At 38.7% G+C, this 22,990-nt stretch overlaps 1 protein-coding gene across 1 annotated transcript in view; it reads right to left on the minus strand.

Annotated features, from left to right (window-relative positions):
- SLC35F1 (solute carrier family 35 member F1) overlaps positions 1–22,990 on the minus strand; it is a 262,855-nt gene that overhangs the window by 34,729 nt on the left and 205,136 nt on the right. Inside the window, exons 3-5 of the mRNA XM_067294793.1 lie at positions 18,351–18,478; positions 6,175–6,334; positions 1,033–1,189 (exon numbers count right to left, since the gene is read on the minus strand). Coding sequence (XP_067150894.1) covers positions 1,033–1,189; positions 6,175–6,334; positions 18,351–18,478 — 445 coding nt within the window. The remainder of the gene's footprint in view (positions 1–1,032; positions 1,190–6,174; positions 6,335–18,350; positions 18,479–22,990) is intronic.

The following is a 22,990-nucleotide window of genomic DNA, read 5'->3' on the forward strand; positions in this document are numbered from 1 at the left end:
ATCAGTTAGTGCCTACCTACCATGAACACTTTCAAGTAATAAAAATGTTTTCCCCAAGGATATTAGACACATTTATGAGCTCTTGTTTTTCTTTTTTATGAGTTTTATATTTTTAAAAAAGGACCTGCTTGGGTGGAAGGCAGTTAATATAAGTCATTTTAAGTTATGTGTTCAGATCCCCCACAAAAATAATAAGGTCTCCAACTAAAGAAATAGAACTAGTTAAGGGGAAGTTAATGGGTCATTGTTTTGATCACTCTCTTTTCTTAGAAGCTGGGTAGCTCAGATGTGTAGGTAAACAAATTGTTTTTGACTAATAATCAAAATTTATTTTGCGTGACAAGCACCAGCAATGGATCTGCATAAAACAAGGAAATATTACATAGTGACTTTTACTACACCTTTACCAGTCACAGTATTACAACACTGGAAGCTACCCTCCAGCTACTGAGCCTGCAGGTAACATGCGCATTGGGTACATGTGTGTACAGACATGACTCAGAAGTTCCTGAAATCCATGACACAATCTGTGAGTACTAAGAATTTTGAAGTGAAAAGACCAATTTCTTATGGACGTTTTCACTGCTTCTTTCATATCACAATGTAGTTACACAGAATGAACCTATCTGTAAAATACCTTCTGACAGGACATGTTTTCTACCTGTTTAGAAATCTAAGTGACTTTTTAAAAGTACGAAACAGAAGTGGAGAGAGTTGTAATCTCTGTTATTCACAGACCAACATGTGAAGTTTCCACTTGTCTTCAAGCAATAAGATGGTAGGATGTGTCTTCTACCCCTCCCTCCCCATGTGACAATTCAAGGACACCAATCATCAGAGTACTTATATGCAAATTTCTATTATTATTCAAATCTATTGATCTCAAATAGTAAAACCAAAGCAAACTCTAGATATAAAAAGTCCTATTCTCCACAGGAAATGGTAAGCTTAGAAGAAAGGTTTATAGTACCACAAAGGAGGCCACAGCTGCATTTATTTGAATGACCTTAGTGCTCAAACCTGCTCACTTACAGCTGAATTCCACTGAAGAAGGAGCCAAAGAGTCCAATCATGCCCAGGAATTCCACTCGACTCAGATTTCGGACGATATACTCCTCACAGACGTTCGAGATGCCATATAGTGTTGCTCCACCCAGCACTAAGAGATCCCCTATCAATTTATTTTCACCTAGGAATAAACAGGGTAAAAATCAGCAGGTCTCAGAACAATAATCTTTTGTCTAGAGCTGTTGCAAGTTCCTCGCAGTTCTGAATCCTGAGTCACTGAGTAGCCCATATCCATGTTAATAAACTGAGTGCAAATGTTTTGTCATTTTACCAGTTCTCACTCAATATCCCAAGCAAATCCAGCAGAGATGAAAGGAGAGCATTCTCCTTCCTGTTGACAAGAAACTCTCAAAGCTAAGATAAATTTGTGAAAAATATAGAAACCAAGTAGCACCTTGCAGCAACTAATCCTTTTTATTTTATTATTATCACTTTTTTTTCCAGACAGAATGGGACTCAGCTACATAGAACAGTTTGCATCTGACCTTGGAATCTCAGCAGTCCAAAACAGGACCAGTATTTAGATGAGAAACCATCTGAGAAATTCTGTGTACCTGTGATAAGAGTGAAGAAATCATTACAAACCCTATACTGTAGGCTATACAAGTTAAAGGACCTCATTCTAACATGAAGCTGTCTGACAAGAAAGAGAGGGGGAAGATGGGGTGTAGACAGGGTGGTGATAAGGACACAGATTTTTAAAAGAGATCTAATTAGCATAGCAATACCTAATGCATGAAATGGACAGAGCAAAATATATCCCAGGTACCTCCAGGTATATACCACTACTAAAACGCTGTATGATCAAAGAATGTTTGATACCTTTGTTAAGTCTTGGAGGCTTTTATTATTATTTGGTAGGGGAGTGGCCTGCACAGAGATTTGATCAAGTTCCAGCTTAAAAACTGGGGCCCTGGTTCTGCCAACTGATTCATGTGATTCCCTCTGCATATATGACCCATTAAATGATTTCTACAGAACAACAGCTTTGCAGAACTGTCAAATATTGCTACAGGACCTATTCCACAGGACTGGCTAAAATGGACTCTCCTTTGAAAAGGTTCAGTAAAAATGCTGAAGCTTTTTGCGTTTTTTGAAAGAAACCTTGTTTTCTTTCGAAATACTTTTTGATATATTTATTAATTTGTATAATACACACTGCAGAAAATAAAAATGATCAAATTTGAAGCAAAACATTCTGATTGGTTTTAAATAATCTTTTTCATAATTTTCCTTTCTGGCATTCTTTTAAGCCTTCTATTTTTTTCCAACCTATGGTTTTGAAATTACCAGTGAGAAGGAATTTATGGATATAAAAACGGTCACAGCAGGTCAGACCAAAAGTTCATTTATCCCAGTACCCATCTCCAGCATCGTCTATAAGCACTATAAGATTATAAGTTGTTTAAGGCCAAATAAAAACAGGGCAAATTAGAATACTCCCACCAATACTCTCCTAGTTTCCAAAATTATTCAGCTCAAAGGAGATGTGTCTTCTGTGTATTTAGTAAACCTTACTAGATTTCTCTTTCATGTACTCAGCCAGTCTCCCACTGCATTTCTCGCTTGCATGTACCTTGATGGAGAGCATGTTTATATTTGAGCGTTTATCTTTTTAAAATTTGGTACTTATTTTCCTTTTACCCTTCATTTGTAATCTGCCACGGAAGATGCCCTAATTTAAAATAAGCATCTGCACTTTTCAAAACCTATTCATATCCCTGATGCTTTTGATGTTCCACAGTGGCTCTAATCATCCCTCACTGAGCTCACACATTTGGTATTTATGACAGCTACTCACTGGCACTCACTGGCACTTTGGGTAAGCACTGCTGAAAAATCTTTTGACCTTCGAGTTTGGCTGTGCTGAACTGCTGAGACAAAAATACCATCCTTTGCCTGTGCAAGACAGAAGGCTTGGAGGCAATGGCTCTCCCAACCTGCACTCATACTCTATGAGTGTGAGCTTCAAACTTAAGAGCTTTCAAAGAAGGAAAATGTAAAAACTGGTCACAGCAATGGTCTGCCTAGCCCAGGACCTGCCTCTGACATTGGGCATTCCAGGATGGTTGAGGAAAACATAAAGATTGGGTGGGATTTCTATCTGCCGATTCTCAGCAGATGAGAGATCTCTTCATTCATCTTCTTTAGGGTCTTTCCATTCTGAAGCCATTTTATGCCCCTGGAGACCTTTGTTGCCTTTTTCCATTGCTTCTGTAGACTTATTTTTTGGGCATTTCTTTTTGAGCTGAGGTGACCAGAGTAGCACAGGGTATTCAAGAGGGAAGTGCACTGAAGTTTTTGATAGTGGCTATGTTTTCAATTTCTTGCCTGCCTTCCTGATTCTCAAATGTCTTGTCTTTGCTTCTTCAAGAGGTTGCTTTTGGAATTTCCGCCAACACTAACATGTCCTAATAAAGATATTTTCATGGATCTAAAATCCTGGTGCATCTACTGGTTTTATTGCTAAGGAAGTATGTACCAATTGGACAGAGGAGTTCTAAAGACATTTAGGATAATATAGTTGTACTTGAACTATCTGAAGGTATAGGCCAGTCTTCTGAAAAAACGCAAGGCACAGCTTGGCCAAACAAGCTTTGCATTTATCATTGTTAGGATAGTCATTGTTTTGTGGAAACAAAATTCATACAGTCCAGAGAGAAGTTTATGTTTTGGGGGACTAATTATAGCACAAAAGAGTACCATAAATCATTTAATTTTGAATTACTTTCTGACATGATTGCCTTTCACACGCTTACCAGGCCATTTGGTCACCTTTTTACCTGAATCCTCAGCACTAGAGGTGGTTCTCTTTGCTTTCAGTTATAATTGTTGATGTTCATAATCTCTAAAAATTCGACTAGAAGTGTCCAATCTTAGACTAAACATACTCTCCTTCGACTTACCAGCTTATTACCTGGATTGAAGTGACTGATTTCAGAGCTTCTGGTCAGCCAAAGCTGTGAATACTTTGAAAAAGTCTGGATGAAACACTAAGACCACTGTGTATTACATGAGGACAACTACTGAGCTACCTTGGGATACTCATTGAGAAACATGTTATTTTAAGGTAAACTTGGCTTGTAAGCTGATAGCGCACCAACTACGTGGGAGTAATTGCTTTTCCCTTTGATAAATGTGCTAAATATGAGTTAGGATACAGTAAAAATAGGTAAGATACCATATATTTACTGAAAGTTGAGAGCATGTTTGCAAATTATATGTAATTCTTCCAGTTTGGAAAATATGATAATATCTCCGTGATGCACTATAAACTTGTACCTTACTTGTGTTCCCTTAACATTAGGGTTTGTAGGCTAGATTGCTGTATGTGGTAGGTGCCTAGCAGAGACTTTTGGCACTTCTAACATAGTAAATAATATGATAAACAAGAGCAAACAGGTGTCATCAGATCATGTAAACAGAGGAGTTTACTGAGAACTAATAGAGCTCCACTTCTTTTTGGTGCATTATTCTCCTTTGTCTGCCCCTTTGTAAAATATGCTGTAAGTACTGTAACTCTTTAATGATGAGTTTAATGAAACCGTTTATTTTGCTGGCAATATTTATTTTTTATTTGCAGATTTTTAATGTATAGTTTGACCACCTTCGGATAAATTAAACCAGCTCATGTATTTTACTCCGTTAAAGAGGATGTGGTAATTTAGAAATATATTCTTGCATCTTAATTACACCATTCTGACACTTCAGAAAGCCGTGGTCTCCATCATGAATGGCTCTTGGCTTTATTTCTCCTCTCTGCGTATCAATAACCATGTATACAAGCTTTTATGTGTAAGTCTGGACTAGAAGCGAATAAAGTATGTTCACAGATTCTTCTGGATAAATTCACCTAACAGCTATATCCATGCTTTAGTAATGAAATGGCAAACAATATCTAATTATTGCAGGTAGATGGCAATGCATCAGTCTATTTCAGTCTGTTCCTTGTGTGCCTCTCCACTGAGGTCCATTGCCCTGCGTACCCACCGCCTCTAGAGGGTTGTTATCTAGATTAATGGGACACAGGATGTTTCTTCTGGAAACCAGGGCTGAAATCCCAGTGCCAACAATATCAGTCATTCCTTAATGCAGCTCTCATTGGCTGATTTCATGGTACAGGGTATATTCTTTTCTTTATAGCTAGGACAGAGCTATTTCTGGAGGACAGTAATGAACTGAGTCTTCAGGCCAGGGAAAAAAGGGGGCAAGGAGATATGGCGGGTATTGTCACAAATGGCCCTGTTTTGTTTAGTAGCATCCTGACAAATGGTGTTTTTACAGCAGTTGCATTTGTATTCAGAAAGCTGAGTCAAGAATTTAAAATCCCAGTGTATTATGCTCAGCTCACAATTCAGTGCTTTTAATTAAGAATGAAAACTGTGCATAATTGACAACCTTTGAAAAGAATTTCCAGCCTTCCCACATCATTTGGGTTGGCACTAGAAAAATCAATGCGAGAGAGGAAGTTGATCGATGAAATCTAACTCAGTCTAGTCTGCATTAATAGCTAAACACACATTATTCATATGCTGCCACACATAAAAAAGAACATTTTACACATAAGATTCTTTTATAGAATGACGCAGGCAAAATTAAAACCTTTACTCTAAGACTGTGCATAACACAGTTGGTACAGTCAGTATGTAGGTTAGGTGTCATTTCCTGTCTGACCAGTGACCCCGGTTATGTACAAGGAAAGAGCAAAACTGAGGAGAAGTAAGAGTACACAGTGGAGAGGAGAGATGGTTATGATTCGGAGATGCAGCCAGTTTGGAAAGGAAGCAATTGAGGCTTGTGGTCTATCAGCTAAGCCAAAACAAAATGAAACTACAAGTATTCAGCTTGTTTCTCTGGCCTGCACAGTGGGTGATATGTTTTGCAGAACCAGAGCATCCACCAAGTCAATTCAGGACAGTGTTGACCCATTTTTGTTCTCTGTCCCTTTTGACAAAGAAGCAACTCTGAATGGTGCAGTGCTTTTGATCCATGAAGACACAAAATTGCTTGGAGATTTCCCCTTATCTTTGTCCCCTTCTGACATGTTCTGGACAACTTTTCCTCTGAAAGAGAACTCAGTCGTACAATATATCCATCCTTACTCACCTGCTCCTTGCTGTCTCCCAACGAGGACATCAGCTCCTGCCATGCAGCCCATGCCCAGAATGCAGACCACAATCCCAATGAAATGCACTGCCTTGTATCGTACCAGCAAGAAGAACCAGGATAGCAATATCACCACTGGGATGATAAAACAATCTAGGAGCTAAGAGAAGAAAAATCAACAAATCAACCTGCTAACAGTTTACCGTAAAACTCTAGGATGGATTCCAACAGAAGGCAGCAGAGTTATTTAGCTAGTAATGGCACTTTTTACCAGACAGAAAATGTATTCAAGTGCTTATGTCATTCATCAGACAGGCTATAAGACTATTCTGCTCATGATTATTCCAGCAATTCAGCGGAGCTATTGCTCTCCACTAACACCCAACAGCACTGCCTTGCTCTTTGATTCAGATGCATATTCCAGATCCATGGGAAGGGAACCTGGGCCAAAAGAGAGCTACACTATTCTCCACCTGGTTCCCACCTCAGGTGATTAAGGGTCAAAGACTGAGGGCAGCTTTCCTGCAGTTTGTACATATGTTTTGATTCAGTCATTTCAGGTCTAATTAGCAGTATAGTTCATAATACACAAGCTGGCCAGATTTTTTAAATCTGGCCATATAAATCAAGGGGCTTCCGCATGCAGAGCACTTATGAAAAATCTGTCCCCAGGGGGGACCGTTAATTCCTTGACAATATAGTTCCATACGCCTTTGAAGGAAAAAATAAATAAGCGCCTTGTCTGCAGGGCAGAAAGCTCAGTCTTCTTGCCAATAGACCCTGTGTAAAAGCTTTCTCAAGGAAGTGTTATGAGAAACAATCATTAATTAGTCTTTTCAGAGTCACCCAGCAAAAAACTGAGAAACCTGTGATAAAAAAAGAAACACACCAAATATTTGTGAAAAGACCTTGAGATTTTCAAATGAAAGTATAATTTAGAAACTACTACTATGTCACCAGGAAACAAAAATCCTGAGTAAGAACCACCTAAAGAAACCTGAGTTTAGGAACCTGATTCCCACTTCCTAAAGGGATAAAGATATTTAAGAGTCTAAATTTTGTAACAAAATTTGTGGGGTATCCTACTATTCAATGTCAATTGATACATCAGGATCCAGCACTATATGGTTGCATTTTCTGTATAATGAAAATGGTTGGAACAACTGCTAACGGAGGAGACTGTCTCTGTAGTCCTGGGAAATTTTAATACATGCATTCCTATGGATGTTGGTACCTTGATCTTAGATGATGCAATTTGGTCTTTCTTCCCTTTGGGCCTACTATGTTTTAGTTGCTCTCTCAGTGTGACTTACCACTAAACACAGTAAGTATTATCAAATAATGATCACATTCCTTTTAACTTCTTTGTCTGTTCAGGGCATTATCTGAAGAGAAATAGAATTTTGGATGATTTCAAGAATTTCAGTGCTTAGAAAATTGTTCTTTACATATGAGATACCTATGTAATAAATACTAAATTAGGGGTTCAGCAAGAATATAAAAGCCAGTTTTCAGAATATAGATAATTTTCCTAAAACTTTGAAAAATGAGAGTATGCAGTGGAACTGCACCCATTTCAAAGATTCCCCTCACAGTGAGTGGCAACAGCCCTTAAAAGAGAAATGGATCACAAGCGGGACCATGCTGCTCTAATGTGGCTTAAGCAGTCCCAAACAACAGTAGAACAGATGAGGAAAAAAATTACAAACCGGAAAGGTCTGTGCTAAAAGCAGGTTCTGCATTTAAAATGAGAGCTAATAATCTAAAAGGCATTCCCAAGCCTCTTTACAGTGAAAATGGCCTCCAGCAGTGCTCAAAATACAATCCTTTACAGACAGAACACAAAAAGGAACAACTGCTGAAAGGACAGCAGAACTGTAACAAGCACCTTCATTTGTATAGGACATTTGCTTAAACCTTCTGCCTCTGAAAAACCTATAAAGTATACAGAATATAAAAGGTCTAACACTCTGCAACTACTCTTTGTAAAAACATACTTGTGAAACAATGCCACATATACTAGAAGTTGTTTGCTAGACTATTTGCACCTTGTTGGGATGGTACATTTTCCTGCTGTGACCTTATCTCTTGGGCAGGGAGTGGGCACTGGCAGGCTGACTTTGCATATTCATTAAGTCCTGTCACACATAGGGGTGAGATGGCACATGGCCTTCTCCTGTCACTGGAGGAAGGGACATGGCCTACCTAGCCAGTGCAGGTGGTTACTACTCTGACCAATAACATACAGTGCACGTTTCTCAAGTGCTGTGAATTTCTTAGCTTTGCAAACATAGCTGTAACCCATAGCAGTAAAGCATAAGATGTCTGATGGGAGCTCACTCTTCATTGTAACTCTTCAGGATGCTGACACAGTTGAACACCTCCACTCTCAATCCAGAGCTCATTGCCTCATGCTTGTTCACACTGTTTGTACAGTCTTCATTAGCTGTGTTAGCACAAGCTAAGTTCATCCATTCTCAGCTAAAGATTGAGGGGAGGTGGTACCAAACAGCTAGGAGGTAGTTACTTCTCACAGTGCCTTGTAGCTATTCCTGATGGTGTGAATGCTTCTGCCCCATTCCCTCCCAGTGCAAAGTTGAGCAGGCTAGCTTAACTTACTGGTAGCTTGCACCAAAACAAGGTGGAGGAGAAGCTCACATGGGCAGATGGCCAGTCTCACCTCAGAGACAGCAACTGAAATCAGTAAGAGACACCTTTTACCCAGATCAGTGCATGTGGCTTCCCTTCCAGTCTGTACTACTGCAGTCACCAGTAGGTTATACTGGCTGTACTAATTTGGTCAACTTTGCACTGGAGAAGAGGAGAAGAAGCATCCTGACACTTAGTCCAGAGCTTAACATGAGTAAAATAGCACTGACCAGAGCTACCGCACAGTCTGTTACTGTCTTCCTGGGACTAGGACCTAAGATTTGAGCACCCTCTGCCCCCTACATATACATACGCATACCAACACCACTTCTAAGGCAAACAAGTCAGTTTATACCTCAGAGGTGGCTGTGCCCAAGACAGAGCAGGACTTACACCACAGTTAAGCAAAGTGGTGTTTTAAGAAACTGCTTCTTATCTTCTCTCTACTATTCGTTACTAGCTCCTACTGAAAAGCCAGTGAGTGTCCATAGGCATCATCCCAGTTCCTTTCTGTGCACAGTTGAATAAGTGAGCTTAAACTGTCACTGGATCAACTATTTGATTTTGCACTAAAAGGACCTATGGTCACTTACACATACAGCTTTCAAGAACAGATTTAAGAAGATGAAGATGTCACCTTTCAGCTGCTAATTACTGTCTCTCAACAGAGTGAGTCAGTGGATATTTTTAACCCCCAACGTGGAGTACAGCCCTTGTCCACCTTTACACACAGAGCATGAGGCTACATGTTCATTATGGGACAGGACTGGGCTGCTTTACTTATTTAACTGCGGGTTAAGCACACAAAAGGGCATTTTCTTGTGAATATGATATATATTAGGGTGCTAGTGTGATTTCAATAGCCACTTTTAAAAATTGTTTGTACTTGCAGCACATGTACTTCAACATGCAAACTCTTACTAACAATGTTTTAAAAGTAGTTTTTAAAAATTCTTCTCATTCCATAGATATTTAAACATACCTATGCTCTAAAGTACATCAAGGTGGTTTTTTTTAAGCACTAACACAAGGGAAGCACGAATAGAACCTGTCACAAACAATGCTAACATCAGCTAAAAAAAGTCCTCTTTGGGGTTATTAGTCCAAGATCTTATCCATGAGCTTCTATTTGCAGTACTGCAGCACCAAAAGATACAAATAAGAAGCGCAGGTAACATTCATCAACACTACATATGTCTTCTTAGATTGCACTCAGTTTATATCTGTAATTAAACAACAGGGCAGATAGAAATAAATTGGCTTACTATTATATTAGCATTATGGTAACCTAAGGTTTACTGCTTAGCTATTGTTCAGGTTTTGCTTTACGTTTCATTTCTTCTGGACTAAATTTACTCTGCCTTCTTTCCTCCCCCCTCTCCCCGCCTCAAATAAATCTGTCTGGTAGAAGAGAAAAAAATGCACATACATTGTATGGATAAAAGAAGTAAGATTGTGGATTACCTGATAGGGCTTTCTTGTTTTCTTTGTTTGTTTGTTATTAGTTATTTCAGCTATTAAGAAAATGCATTATACCTAACAGTCATCTTCATGACTATAAAGCTTGTATTTCATTTACAGCACATAAAGGTCAGGAATTTATCAGTATTTCCCTCATAATCTTCTTCTGTATTTTCTCTCTTTTTAACTGGCTATTCAAAAGGTACTGTATATATTAAATTAACAAGACCTGATTTTAATGAAAATCACTATTTTAATCACGGAAGTTACCAGATATCACTAAACTGAAAGAAAGCAAATATCTCCTATTTTGCCATAGAGAGATAATAAACTTGATATCAAGTATGGTGCAGACAGCTTGAGCATTCCATGTAGAAAGAGGCAGAAGAACAGCTTGCTTTTCTTTGACTCTGTCATGCTTTTCTGTGGTTTTCTTTAGTGACAGTTCTGAATTAGGTTGCTTTAGAAGGCTGGATATACAAAAATATTTATCTTATTGACATGTTGTTCCACAGCAACTCCTTTTTATTATAACAATGCTGTGTTGTTTTAGAGATTGAAGATCATTATTTGATTCTACTACATCTGAGTTTGTTGATGATACACAATGTTGAAATTTATTTTCTCCATTTATTTGTTTGTTAAGGTATGTTGACTTTATTACACTTGTGACTCATAGGAAAAATACTCTCTTGCTAACAATAAATATCTAATCTCTGATCTCTCAAATCCAGCATGTGCCTGCACATATATAACAAAAATGTGCTGTTAGTTTTTGGAAAGGAAAGCTGGCAAGCTGTAGAGAAAAGGTCTGTAACACACAGGGAGAACTGCTGATCTGTATCAATATCAAAAGGAAAAAAGCTGGTCAGCAAAGTCCTAATGGGAACAGCTGAGCTGAGTCTTCCTTTTTAAACATTCATTGGATTTTTTTTCCCAGTTATAAGCCCTTTTTCTCACACGAGGGGTTTCTCATTAGCACTGCCCTCAAGCAAATCATGTGGAGAATCAGCTGTGCCCTCTACTCAGCTTACTCTCCACAGTAGAGAGATCAGAAAAATCAGTGTCAAATCCATGCAACTTTGTATTGTCAAGCATAGGTGAGGATGGCTACCGAATTTCAACATGTGAACTGGAAACTTCAATATAAGTGCTATATTCAGCAAGGGACATACCTCCTGACATTTACTTTGTTTTTCAGTCACAGTAAGAAATGGTTTGCCACCCATTCTAAGACTCTTGCTGTTCCAATTTTCACACTACTGTCACAAAACCACACACACTTGATTTAACTGTATGTTATACATGCACAAAAACAGCTGAGGTGTTAGCCTCATAGCATTGGCTGAAAGTTGCCAGTGGATCTGCTTTCCAGTTATGGTACCCTGAACCTGAAACATTTTGAAAGGAAGGTGTGGATGCTGATAACACTTCTGGCACAGCTATTTAAAGCAATTCAAATTAAAAAAAGGAGTGTTGTTGTTTTAATTTTTTGTCCTGTTGTGTTTCTATTTGTTATCTCAGCACAGCTTAATCACTTGGTGATGTAATCATGTAATATATAATCACGCAATTAATTTAAAAACTGTTAAGGGTTTCACCAAGCCAAAACATAGGGTTCTGTGGGTAGGGAAATTGGTGAAAGAATCAGTTAGTCATATCATTTGTTTACAAAAGATATAAAAAGTCTTATTTCCATGACAGAAGAAACAAAAACCAGAAGACTGTCCCAGTTTGAAATCTCCATAAATCAATATTCTACTCAAAAGATCTCTAACTTTTTTTTCTTGGGGTCACATGACCAGTGTTTCTACAACTGTTCCAGTCCTTTCCTTTTCTTTGTTCTCAGGATTTTCTCTTTTCCCAGCAGACACAGAAAACCACTCAAAACTCTCACTAGTGAAGGACCTTCGTTTACATCTGAGTTGCATGTACCAATACCTGAGAGGAGGATTATTACAGTTCCAGCTTTCTGTGTTCATAAAAGGAATTCAGTGAGTTCATGCAGTTATCTTGAACGAAAGGTGGTGGCCACATCCAACCCACAGTTCCTCTGTTCTCCACTGTCTACATGTATACATTCGTTACTGCCAACAAGAGTAATCACATCTTGACACATTAAAAAAAAATCTTAAAACACACCTCTTCATCCATTCCACTGACTACATATAATCTGTCTATGCTTATGCAAGATCTGCTCAAATACCACAACGAAGGAAGAGTACATACAAAATGACTACTCAAATGGCCTTTCCCTTGCTTGACTTCTTCCTTTGATTTTACATACTGGATATGGGTTTGGAAACCTTTTTCTCAAAGTTACTTATTAGAAACTTCTCCATGTTACCAGTGTCTGTAAGCTATGCAAAGAGTAATTAGACCCTTGCAATGCCCAGAAAAAAATCATGGATGTCTCTTGCAGTAAAGCCTCTGCTTTTGCATTTCGCCTACAAGAATATGCAAAATGTGCACAGAATGCAAACCCTCTGCTGCTGTAATACAAAAGAATGTTTTACATACTTATATTTTTACAGAGTGTGTCAGAGTGAATTTTGCCATTGGAGGCATGAACTTTGGATACCTAGAGCTAAGAGAGAGACTGAGGATTTTGTGGGGGTTGTTCTGCAAACCATAGGTATGTAACAGTTAACAGACAGGAAAGCAACTCAAAGTGTGATAGTAAAACAAATACAAGACACACCCCACAGAGTCTCACTGTATAAATGCATGATATATAACACTTCTGCACAATGCCGTTCTGCAAACCTTATTAACGTTGTGCTATTCCCTCACTGCGCAGAAGCACAGCAATTAAATATGGTCAATCTTACATGCATGGGATGGGGGGAAGCAGGGAGGGAGCAGAATTTCTCCCTGCTTTTGAGACATTTCACATTAGTGGTCATTGGACAAGGTGGATCAGCAGCAATTCCTCTGTTCCTCACCTCCCAGATTTGCTTCAAAATCATCTCAAACCTTCTGCCTCAATGCACATTGAGTCCACAGGGACCAAGAACAAAGCAAAGTCTATCACCATCCAGCACTCCTATAATAAGCACTTACTGCTGACTCCTTTTCTTTCCTGGTGGTAGTTGTTGAGGTATGAAAACTGCCACAGGTAATTGGAACTGTGATGTACTGCTGAGGCTCACGGCGATCTAAGAGTAGCTGAGAACATCAGCATTGCAGTTTTATTGTCTGTCTCCTGGTGTCTATAAATCCCAGGTTTTACAACCTTTGTTTTCATCATGCCAATCAAAGGCTTGATTGCCCAAGGAATAAATTACTAGATAAATCACTGTTTGAAAACATAGCTCTCTCTTTGACAATGCCTTATTTTTTTTGTGGCACTGTATGCATATTCTACCATACCACTATGCAGGTCATTGCAGAAGTAGTCTGGAATTTAAAAGTGATGCCATAATACAGGAAAAGGATAACAATTAACACTTGACAGTGCAACACAACAGTGTAATATTCACATGGATGGAGCAGTGCTTGGCAGAAAAGAGAGTTAATTACTGTGGGGACGGAGGGGAAGAAGGGAGTGGACAGTCTGCCTCATAGTGCAGCTTGATATGATGAGAAAGCACCTAGCTGGAAGCAAAGGTTACAAAAGTTAGTACCACAACATGCTTTGCAGAAGACATTATGAGTCAGTAGGATGTACACTGTAAATGCAGCACAGGGAAGCCAAAGTGCAAACATACAGCTTTAAACAAATGATATATCCAGATTTAAATAACCACAGGAACTTCAGAATCTTTTATTACCTCTGAGGGAGCTAATTTTAGCTGCTGTGGAAAAAGGTGTCACCAACAGTAGTTAAAACACCCGCCTTCAGTAGTTATTAAACCTTCCACAGGCCTACACCAGGGATGTGTTAAAAACAGCTAGGATAAATATGGAAAGCATTACCACATGCAGTCCTGAGATTTAACTGTGTAATTTTAAAATAAGTTCACAGGACCTCACTCTAATATACATAAGGGTATAATGCACTATCTGCACCCACCACAGCCGACATTGAGGAAGACTGCAAAATCTAGTGCAAGTTGGATTAATGTATCACAGAGAAACTAAAAATTATTTTGCAGCTTTTCTGCCATCTGGAAATCAGGACACACACATGTGAGAGTGTCAAATGCGACTGACCTGTGACCAGAGTGCCAGCACTCTGGCACTTCTTGAAAGATGTTTTTGAAAGTGTGAATTCATCCACTGACAAACTACCTTGCCTTTCACCTGGTGTACGCTTAGTTTTTAAATGTTCCCTTTAGAGAACAGTCTTCACTCACTAGCCTGATATTCTGAGCATTTTCTTAGGTGTGGGAAGCTTCAGTTTCAACCCCCTCTGGTTGAGATGGAATTAACTCAAAGCCGCCTTTCTGTGGGCAACTGTTTCAACAGCTATGACATTATGTAAAAGGTGCCTCTACCCTCGCAATTTGGAAACCACTCCAGGCTTTCTGTAAGTACCTGAGGCATGCTAAGATCATATCTAACAAATTGAGTTCCTCAGGGTACTTTGATGCAGGAATATTTTGCGTTTGAATTTTAAAATTGAGACAGGTATTTAGGTATCCAGCTCCATCAATACAGAAGCACTCTAGGCATGCAAGAGGCAAAACTTAAAGCTTCCAAGGAAGGAGCAACCTGAGAGGATTCAAACTCAAATTTTCACACCTCAAGACCACGCTCTGAGCATCAGGTTAGTAAGCACACACTAGGGAATGATAAGTATCTACAGCATCTTAGGTATATAGGCAATTAGATGTATTTTTCTGGATTGTTCTGTTAAAGCTACTTGCCCCTGAATTGTCCTTCAGGTACCTAAAGGGTATCTCGGATTTTTTCCCTAGCAATTGACTTACACCTTAAAGGCTGAAACACAAACAGTGCACTGGTTTCCAATCTAATTTTTTCATATCACCTAGTTTGTAAGGTAAGTTTTCTTACTTTTAGGTTATTTTTTAAAAGAGAAAATTCAGTGTTTTTAGGCTGCACAGTATTTGTTTTCATCTCATGCTGCAGCTGAGCTCTATATTGTCAGACAGTGACTATAGAGTACCTGAGCATCTGAAATAATCAGAAGCATATCCAAAGGTAAAGGCTTTGTACCATGTTTGGCTCTGATTTATGCCTGTATTCATTGACTGTGATTCTGAAGATATGCAAGGTAGGAAAATTTATTAGACAACTCTATTTTCCCAAACCAAAATCTCTTTAAGGAAATTTTAATGGAAATTTTAGATAAAATTTGGTTGTGAAACAATGTGGAAAAGTAGGGCACCATCTTCAGTCTTTTCCCTGAAACATGATGAAATAATGTTAACTAAAAAAAAGATGGGGTTTAAACTAGAAATTTTGACAGTGCTAAGAGTTTAATACTACTTGCAAACAAAGCTATTGAGTGCTTGGAGTTATGAGGTGAAAGCAGAACGCAAATCAGCTGCAGTAAAGGTATATTTTTACATATAAACTTTGGCTTTTTGCTGGGAGCAGCCTAACATTTTTTGCCTAACAGCACCACAAGCCCAGTACATTTGCATGTTAGCTTTGCATGATGGAGCACAGATACCATATGGAAAAAGGTATATGCTGTAAAACTGATTCCCTACTGAAATGGTCCATGCACCACCGCTATAAAAATCCTGCAAGATTTACTGAAGTGTCATTGCCAATCTGCTAACAAGTCTACAATATAAAAAACTTATTCCCTCCCCATCAAAAAAGCCTTGGTGCAAATTTTGTCCAGAATAAAATCCCCTGGAATCTACTCTGAGGGGTTAGATTCTCAGCTAATATATATATATCAGCACATCTTCAGTTGAAGCCGTGCTGATCTGTGGTAGCTAGCAATGGTTTTTCAGTCTCAGTTCTGAAAGTATTTGAATGTTTGTTGCTATGTGAGTATTTATGGCCTTATACATTGTGGTCCTGCAGGATGAGGTCTTTAGGAAGATCCTCTGGAGAGAATGGTCCTGTTTGCTTCTTAAGAAACCAGATTCTAGGAACATCTTGATTTTTTTGTATCTTTTACTTTTCTTTTCTTCAGTCTTCATTTCATGCCATTATGAACTTTGACCAATGTTGGTTGAGACTGAATAATCCCATAAATTATGGCGGATTACGTTTCCTCTTTGAGTAAAATACAGTATCGTTTGGCTACAATTCACAAAATATGTCATTTGATGCAACATCTTAATGCATTACCTCATATTCATCCCATTCTGACCGTATCTTGGGGCTTGTCTACACTTAGAAGCTCATTCAAATTATGGCACGAAGTGCATTTAAAATGCAATAGATATTCCTGAGTCACTCCATGTGAATCCAAGCAATTCAGGACAACTGTGGGAGAAGGAGACACTGTATTCCTCACTCCTGGCAAACAGCCTGATGGCATTTGAGCTTGTACCTCTTCTCTCTTTCAAGCCCTGGGGGAAGGAGAACTGAACTCTCGTAATCTTTATGTGGAAGAGGTCTAAAAAGGACATGAAGCTGTCTGTCCTATGACAGTTCTCCTATTCTACCCTTCCTCTCTCCCTCAGTCTAAAAGGAGACTGTGGCTCATTTCAGTGAACAAATTCTCTGCTGGGAGATGGGTGATGCCCTTGAACTCTCCTGTTGCTTCCTGCATGACTCTTGTTGCTTCCTGCACGCACTGTAGTTTTTGATCGCTTACAAATAAAAGCCGTGCTCATGGTGGAGCAGCAGGAGGGTTTGCATCTTCAGGAACAGATGTTCTGTGGATCCGGCCAGACTAATCTCTAACTCATGCTTGGTGGGGCTTTGGGAGACGGGAATTTAACGACCTAGATCATCCCTCCCAGTCCGCTGTTCCTACGTGCTACGAGTGCACACGCAAAAGAGGCAATTGTGCTTTCGCTTTTCCCTTGGAAGCTCTTTAGTAACTATAAAATTATACAGTATCAGGTTTAGGTAGATTTGTGCTTTACTTTATACCAAGTAATCTCTTTTTGAAAAGTGTTAAAAGTAATATTAAACTGTCCAGGCATGTTTCAAAGAATTCTCAAACTATGATTCTGATGGGAGAGGCACTTGCAGTTTCTCATATTGATTGTGAATATTTAATATAATCCTTAGATTCAGACTTCTCAAATTCACAGTTCTCCGCTATCCTTGCTTCTTATTCAGCAACAGATAATATGCTCAATGTTTTCCAATATCATTTGTTCAACTATGGAAGAGATATATTCCTAATTAGCTTTGGTTTTGCAGAACATTAACTGCTGCATTTAGTTTACTGGCTCTAAAGCAAATTTCAGGCAAATAAGGTGTAAAATACAATAAAGACTATCAACTGTTGCCTGGCTATTTAGAGATAATGTCTAAAGGGAGTATGTTTGTTTCAGAAGAAGTAGCAATGAGGTATGTAATGATTTCCCATGATATATAATTTCCATGCTCTTAAAAATATTTTGATTATTCACTTCTCCACTGAAATGGGGAGAAACCTCATTCTTTGGTGTTTGCATGTAAAATATACAGGTTAGATCTTTGGAGAAATGTCTACCCTAGTTTTTGTTCACTGTATAATTTTTAACGGGAGAGTACACTTTTTGATAGCTGCAGTTAAGCTGTAACATAATAGAATAGAACACTACTTGTACTGAAGTAAGACTTCTTCATCATAAATAATTACATTCATTTTACTTAACTGACAAGTTTTGCACTCAGATCTAAATATGGAATGCTAAAAGAAGTGCTTGCAAGTCAGAAAAACATTTCAGCCCATCTGAAAACATTTCACTAAGGGACCAAATTAAGTAGACTAGGTCAAAAATGTGATTATGTATGGTTTAGTATAGTCAAACAAAAGAAAAGCGAGAATGTTTTTGTACAGTTTGGAAAGTACTATGTAATAAAACTAGTCCTGTATGAAAAACACCATCTTATGAGTCAGCATTGAAAAATACAGAGAAGGCACAGGAAGGAACTGGGTCCCAGTCCCTGCTCTACTAAAATAAATGGAAGCTGTCCCATTGGCCACATAAGGCCTGTTATCTTACGTCAAAAGGGAAAATCATTGGTATCCTTACCTGTACACTAGTAAGAGTGGTGTATTGATAAGCTTTGACTACCAGGTAATTGGCTTCTATATCTATTATCCCCAGGATCATGTACTTCCACCATCTCCTTTTCAAAATTGCCAGCAAGTTTTCTTCTCCTGTGGTAATAAACAACAACAAGAATTATGTAAAAGACTTAGGTTTACATGCACAAAAAACTTGCATGTCATGAGAAATTATCTAGAAGATGTCTTGCATTTACAAAACGCAGTTAAAAAGTGATATATATAACAAGGCTCTGCAAGGAGATGAATACTAACACATCTTACTTGTCTTGCAGATATTGAAATAGCCAACTCAACAAAGAAGTATGTGCTGGCCAGATTGACACTTCACTTGAATCTTAAACAATGCCAGGAAAAATAAGTGCATCTTGGGCAGATTTTAAATGTGTTCTTAGTTTTGCTTTTACACACACACACACACAAAAGACACTATGGAACAGAGCAAGCTGTTCATCCATACATTTATTCTTCCTGTACATACTGGTAAATACTGTGTTACAAATGCTGCAAGAGGTTCTTGCCAGAAGTGGGAGACTACCAGCATTTGTAAATATGATGGACTATTAGAGCAGGACAGTAACAGTATAACCTTTGGGAAGATTATAGTGTTCACAGGACAGCTGTTATGATCATAAAGGCTCAAAATATCAGACTTGTTTTGAGAAAGGTTGCACAGAGACAAGCAGATTTTGCATGACAGGTTGCTCTGTCTCCAGAATCAATGTCTGAAGGAGGCAGGTTTGCCCTACAGCGCCTTGGACAGGAAGCCTGTCAATCACCCGATGCTTAATCTCCACCAGGTGAAGAGTGACAGTACAACACGGCCTGCAGATCCAGGCCACAACTTTCATGGCCGGGCAACATTACTGTTCTCCGTTCAAAAGAAACCAGCTCACTAGTGAGGGTGGGCAACCCTGCTGTTATTTATTTGCATTAGAGGATGCTCTGGTCATGGCCCCACTGTGAAAGGGGCTGGGCAAACTGGTTGTAAGTGAACACAGTAAGGTTGTAAGTCTTTAAGAGCCTAAATATGGATTGGGTTGATATGAAGTAGGGTTGACCGGAACTACTGCCACAGTAGCGTAAGCTGAATTTTGAACCACCCTGAAAGTTAGAAAAATATTCCGCTATTTTAAAATCTGTTCATGTTGCGGCAGTCTTTCTAAGTGTCTGTGATGATCAAAATGAGTGGTGGGAGAAAGAGAAGAAATGGAACGATACTGTAAATCGGCACCAAAACTTTTGCTCAGGCTTCCCGATTCTCCCTCCTCATTTTTCATCACTGCAAGCGTGTCCATTCTCTGGTTTGAATGGGAAATGGTAACATAATGGTAACATAAGAAATGCTGGCCTCTCTATGTGACAGGAGCATCTCAAATCTTATAAGAAGAGGCAGTCATAGAAAACTTCATAATTACTTCAGAAGTTCATCCAAAATCTTAGATATCAAATCTTGGCTCCACTGAGTGACTTGAGTGCGTATTTAACTGAAAAAATCATCTGAATCATTTGAAACTCGTTCATTAACAAATACCCACACATACTCATTTCTAGTGGGATATTATTAGGCAACAACCTCTTTATTTGTTTCAGTGATAATGACACTGAGAGTCCAAAACTGTAAATTTGAAGAAAGAAAAGCTTTTTCTTTCTTTTTTCTTTCTCTTTCTCTTTCTCGTTCTCTTTCTCACTTTCTTTTTCTTCCTTTTTTCTTTCCTTCCTTCTTTCCCTTCTTTCCTTTCTTTCTCTATCATTTTCTTTCTTTCTTCTTCTCTCTCTCTCTCTCTCTCTTTTTTTTCTCTCTCTCTGTAAGCAACACAGACATAGCAGAAACAAGATGGTGAACAGGCTAATTATATAAAATCCTGAATAGGAATGAGCCAGTACCTTCAACCATATCATGCTTTCCTGTTACCAACATGCCACAGGAGAACTTTCACTAAAAACAAATTCTGCACACTTTGTTTGTACAGGCACAATGTATTTAAGACATGTTATAAATTTAGATATTCATCATGATGATTTGAAGATGCAAAAAGAGGAACTCTTTTTTGATCTGCTTCTTTTCTAAAACATTAAGGGAATATTTTTTTAAAAGCATTTGAGATTAGATGTCTTAATTCCTACCAAAATCAGCGTAAAACATGCAGATAGATCCCTTCCCAGGTACTGAAAATGTATTTCTAATTTTTATGTTACACAGGCCATCCGTATACCTTTAAAATACCAACCGAAAAACATTAACACAATAGAAATGCACAGTTGGTATTTCAGAGTGATTTTTCTTTCTAACTGTAAGGAGAAAATCAAAGACATCAAGTTATTGGACAGTATAAAACTCTCGGAGTCCCGGCAGTCTCTATTCTGACAGTGAAAATCCCACCTAAATCTGATTTGGTGACAGTAAGCTCTGGATAGTGCCAAAAAAGCAGAAAGAAGCAGGCTGAAGGTCTTACACTGGCTTTAGGTTGCCTGAATAAGGATGATGGACATATCTCATGAAATCTTTGGGCACCTTTGGTTTGCTATTGCTTTTTTCTCCAGCTTCTATTTCCAACCATAGATCACTACAGTGTTCAATCAGATGTGGCCAGAGTAAGTTAGCTTTAATAACGAAACTATTGTTATGAGTTCTGGCTAAAGGGCAAAGTCAGAGTTTCCAGAGATGGAAATTAAATCTACTACAGTTTTAACTGACATTCACAGTTTTCTTTTCTGCTGTCTTGATCCTTTCTGCGCTAATGACAGAAATAAGAAAAATGTTTGTCAAGTGGTATGTTATCTTTGATAAAAAGCTCTAAGATGTTCCAATCTGCAAAAGATCAGGTTCAGCTGAGAAGGCTCTGCACAGCCAAAAGCAATGATGAAGTGAATTTATGCAGGCACCATGCAGCTCTGATGAACATTGGCTTAGCTTCACAGCAAGTGTCTTTGTCTCGCCCACTGGAAACCAGAGAGATGCACAGGCATTCAGCAGGACAGAAATAAAATAGAGAATTTGTTCCTGGAAAAAAAGTCTTGTGAAAAAGCTGTATCTTCTCTTTGGAACGTACTTTGTTTTTGCTTCCATTCACATGCTGCATCTCTATTTAGCTTGTAAGAAGGGTCTGCTTCTGATTCTGGGTCCCTCTGTCCACATTATTATTATTATCTTTTATCACAAACATAAGAATTGTACAGATCTACAATTAGCAAAATTGACTCACCTCATCTGAGGATGTATTTGAGGAAAAAGCAATGCATTTTTAGCACATGTTGTTAGTGTGGGGACTGTTATTTGATTACTGTTCTCTATTTCTTTGGTATTGTTGTTACAATTTCTAGAAGTAAACGAATTACTCCTAAACTGGGAGACTTTCTGGGGAGAAGTTTGTGGGGTTTTTTACTGGTTCTGCAGCTGAACCTAGTAAGCATATTCAGAGTACAATCATACTATCAGCCCTTCCCTTTCCACACACATCCTTCTATCTCGCAAAGGCACAGCTCCAAATACGGTTGATTGTTTCTTTAAAGGACAAACTTTTTGCTTGTGATGCATTCCCTTCCTTGTCCAACCTCGCACTAGATCTCTCAAGACTGGTCAGCAAGTCTTTGCATGATATTGCACCAGAGATGTCCAGGAAAGACGCTAGGACAGAGTACACAGAAGCAACGAGACAGTCCTGGTTGACATTGGTGGTAGTCTCCATACATTAGAAGCCTATCACCATCAACTATTTTTGTAAGTAACACATCAAAGCACAGTTTGCAGGGAGGATTTTAAGGAGGACGATGCCTGAATGACTGCATGGCTACAGAGAGCTTATGCCAAGAATATGGGAGAAGGCATGGAAGTGAGTTTAAAACTACACAAATTAAGAGTGGAGGTTGGCATCATGGGCTAATAGAAATATGGAAATGAAATATTGATATTGAATGAAAGATGATATGTGAGGAAGGGGATGAAGAAGATCCTCCTTAGGGCATGTAAGGAACAATGAGAGAAATAAGAGGGTGAGAAAAGAACAGAGCCACAGGTGCTAAGAAGGATGAGATTTTCCCCCCCAAATGACCGCACAGTCAAAAGCCATTGACAAATCAAGGAAGAGGTAGGTAGAGTTCCAGTTTAGAGATGGGGCAGAAATTAAGCCACCATATTTAACGTCACACTTTTGCAAGGGTTACCAAGTAGGAAGCAACAGACTGGGGAAGGTCTGAGCTGCAGGCAGGAGAGGACCTCTGAGCCATCATCACAGCTGGTATCCCCAGTGAATTCACAGATGACAAGAAGAAGGGAAATGGGACAGCAGTTAGAGAGATAAGTGGGAGGCCTTAATTTAATTTGGGAAGGACTAAAATGAGAAGGAGAGCAAATCAAGAGATTCATTCAAAAGCCTACATCCCAAACAGGAATAAGCATCTCCTTTGTTTAGAAACAAATAGAAAAAAATCACACAATTAAAAACAGAACAAAGAAAAAAGACAATCTGTTTTTTTTTATTTGCCTTGATGACAAATCAAAGCAAACTTACTAACCGGGTATCCCGAGTTGTAAGCATTGCGGGACACAAAGACCAAATGTAGGTGTCTACACCTGAACTAGTTGGTGAGGCATTTTTAAAGCAT

This window comes from Apteryx mantelli, chromosome 3 (genome assembly GCF_036417845.1).
Source record: "Apteryx mantelli isolate bAptMan1 chromosome 3, bAptMan1.hap1, whole genome shotgun sequence".
NCBI classification, from domain to species: Eukaryota; Metazoa; Chordata; class Aves; order Apterygiformes; family Apterygidae; genus Apteryx; species Apteryx mantelli.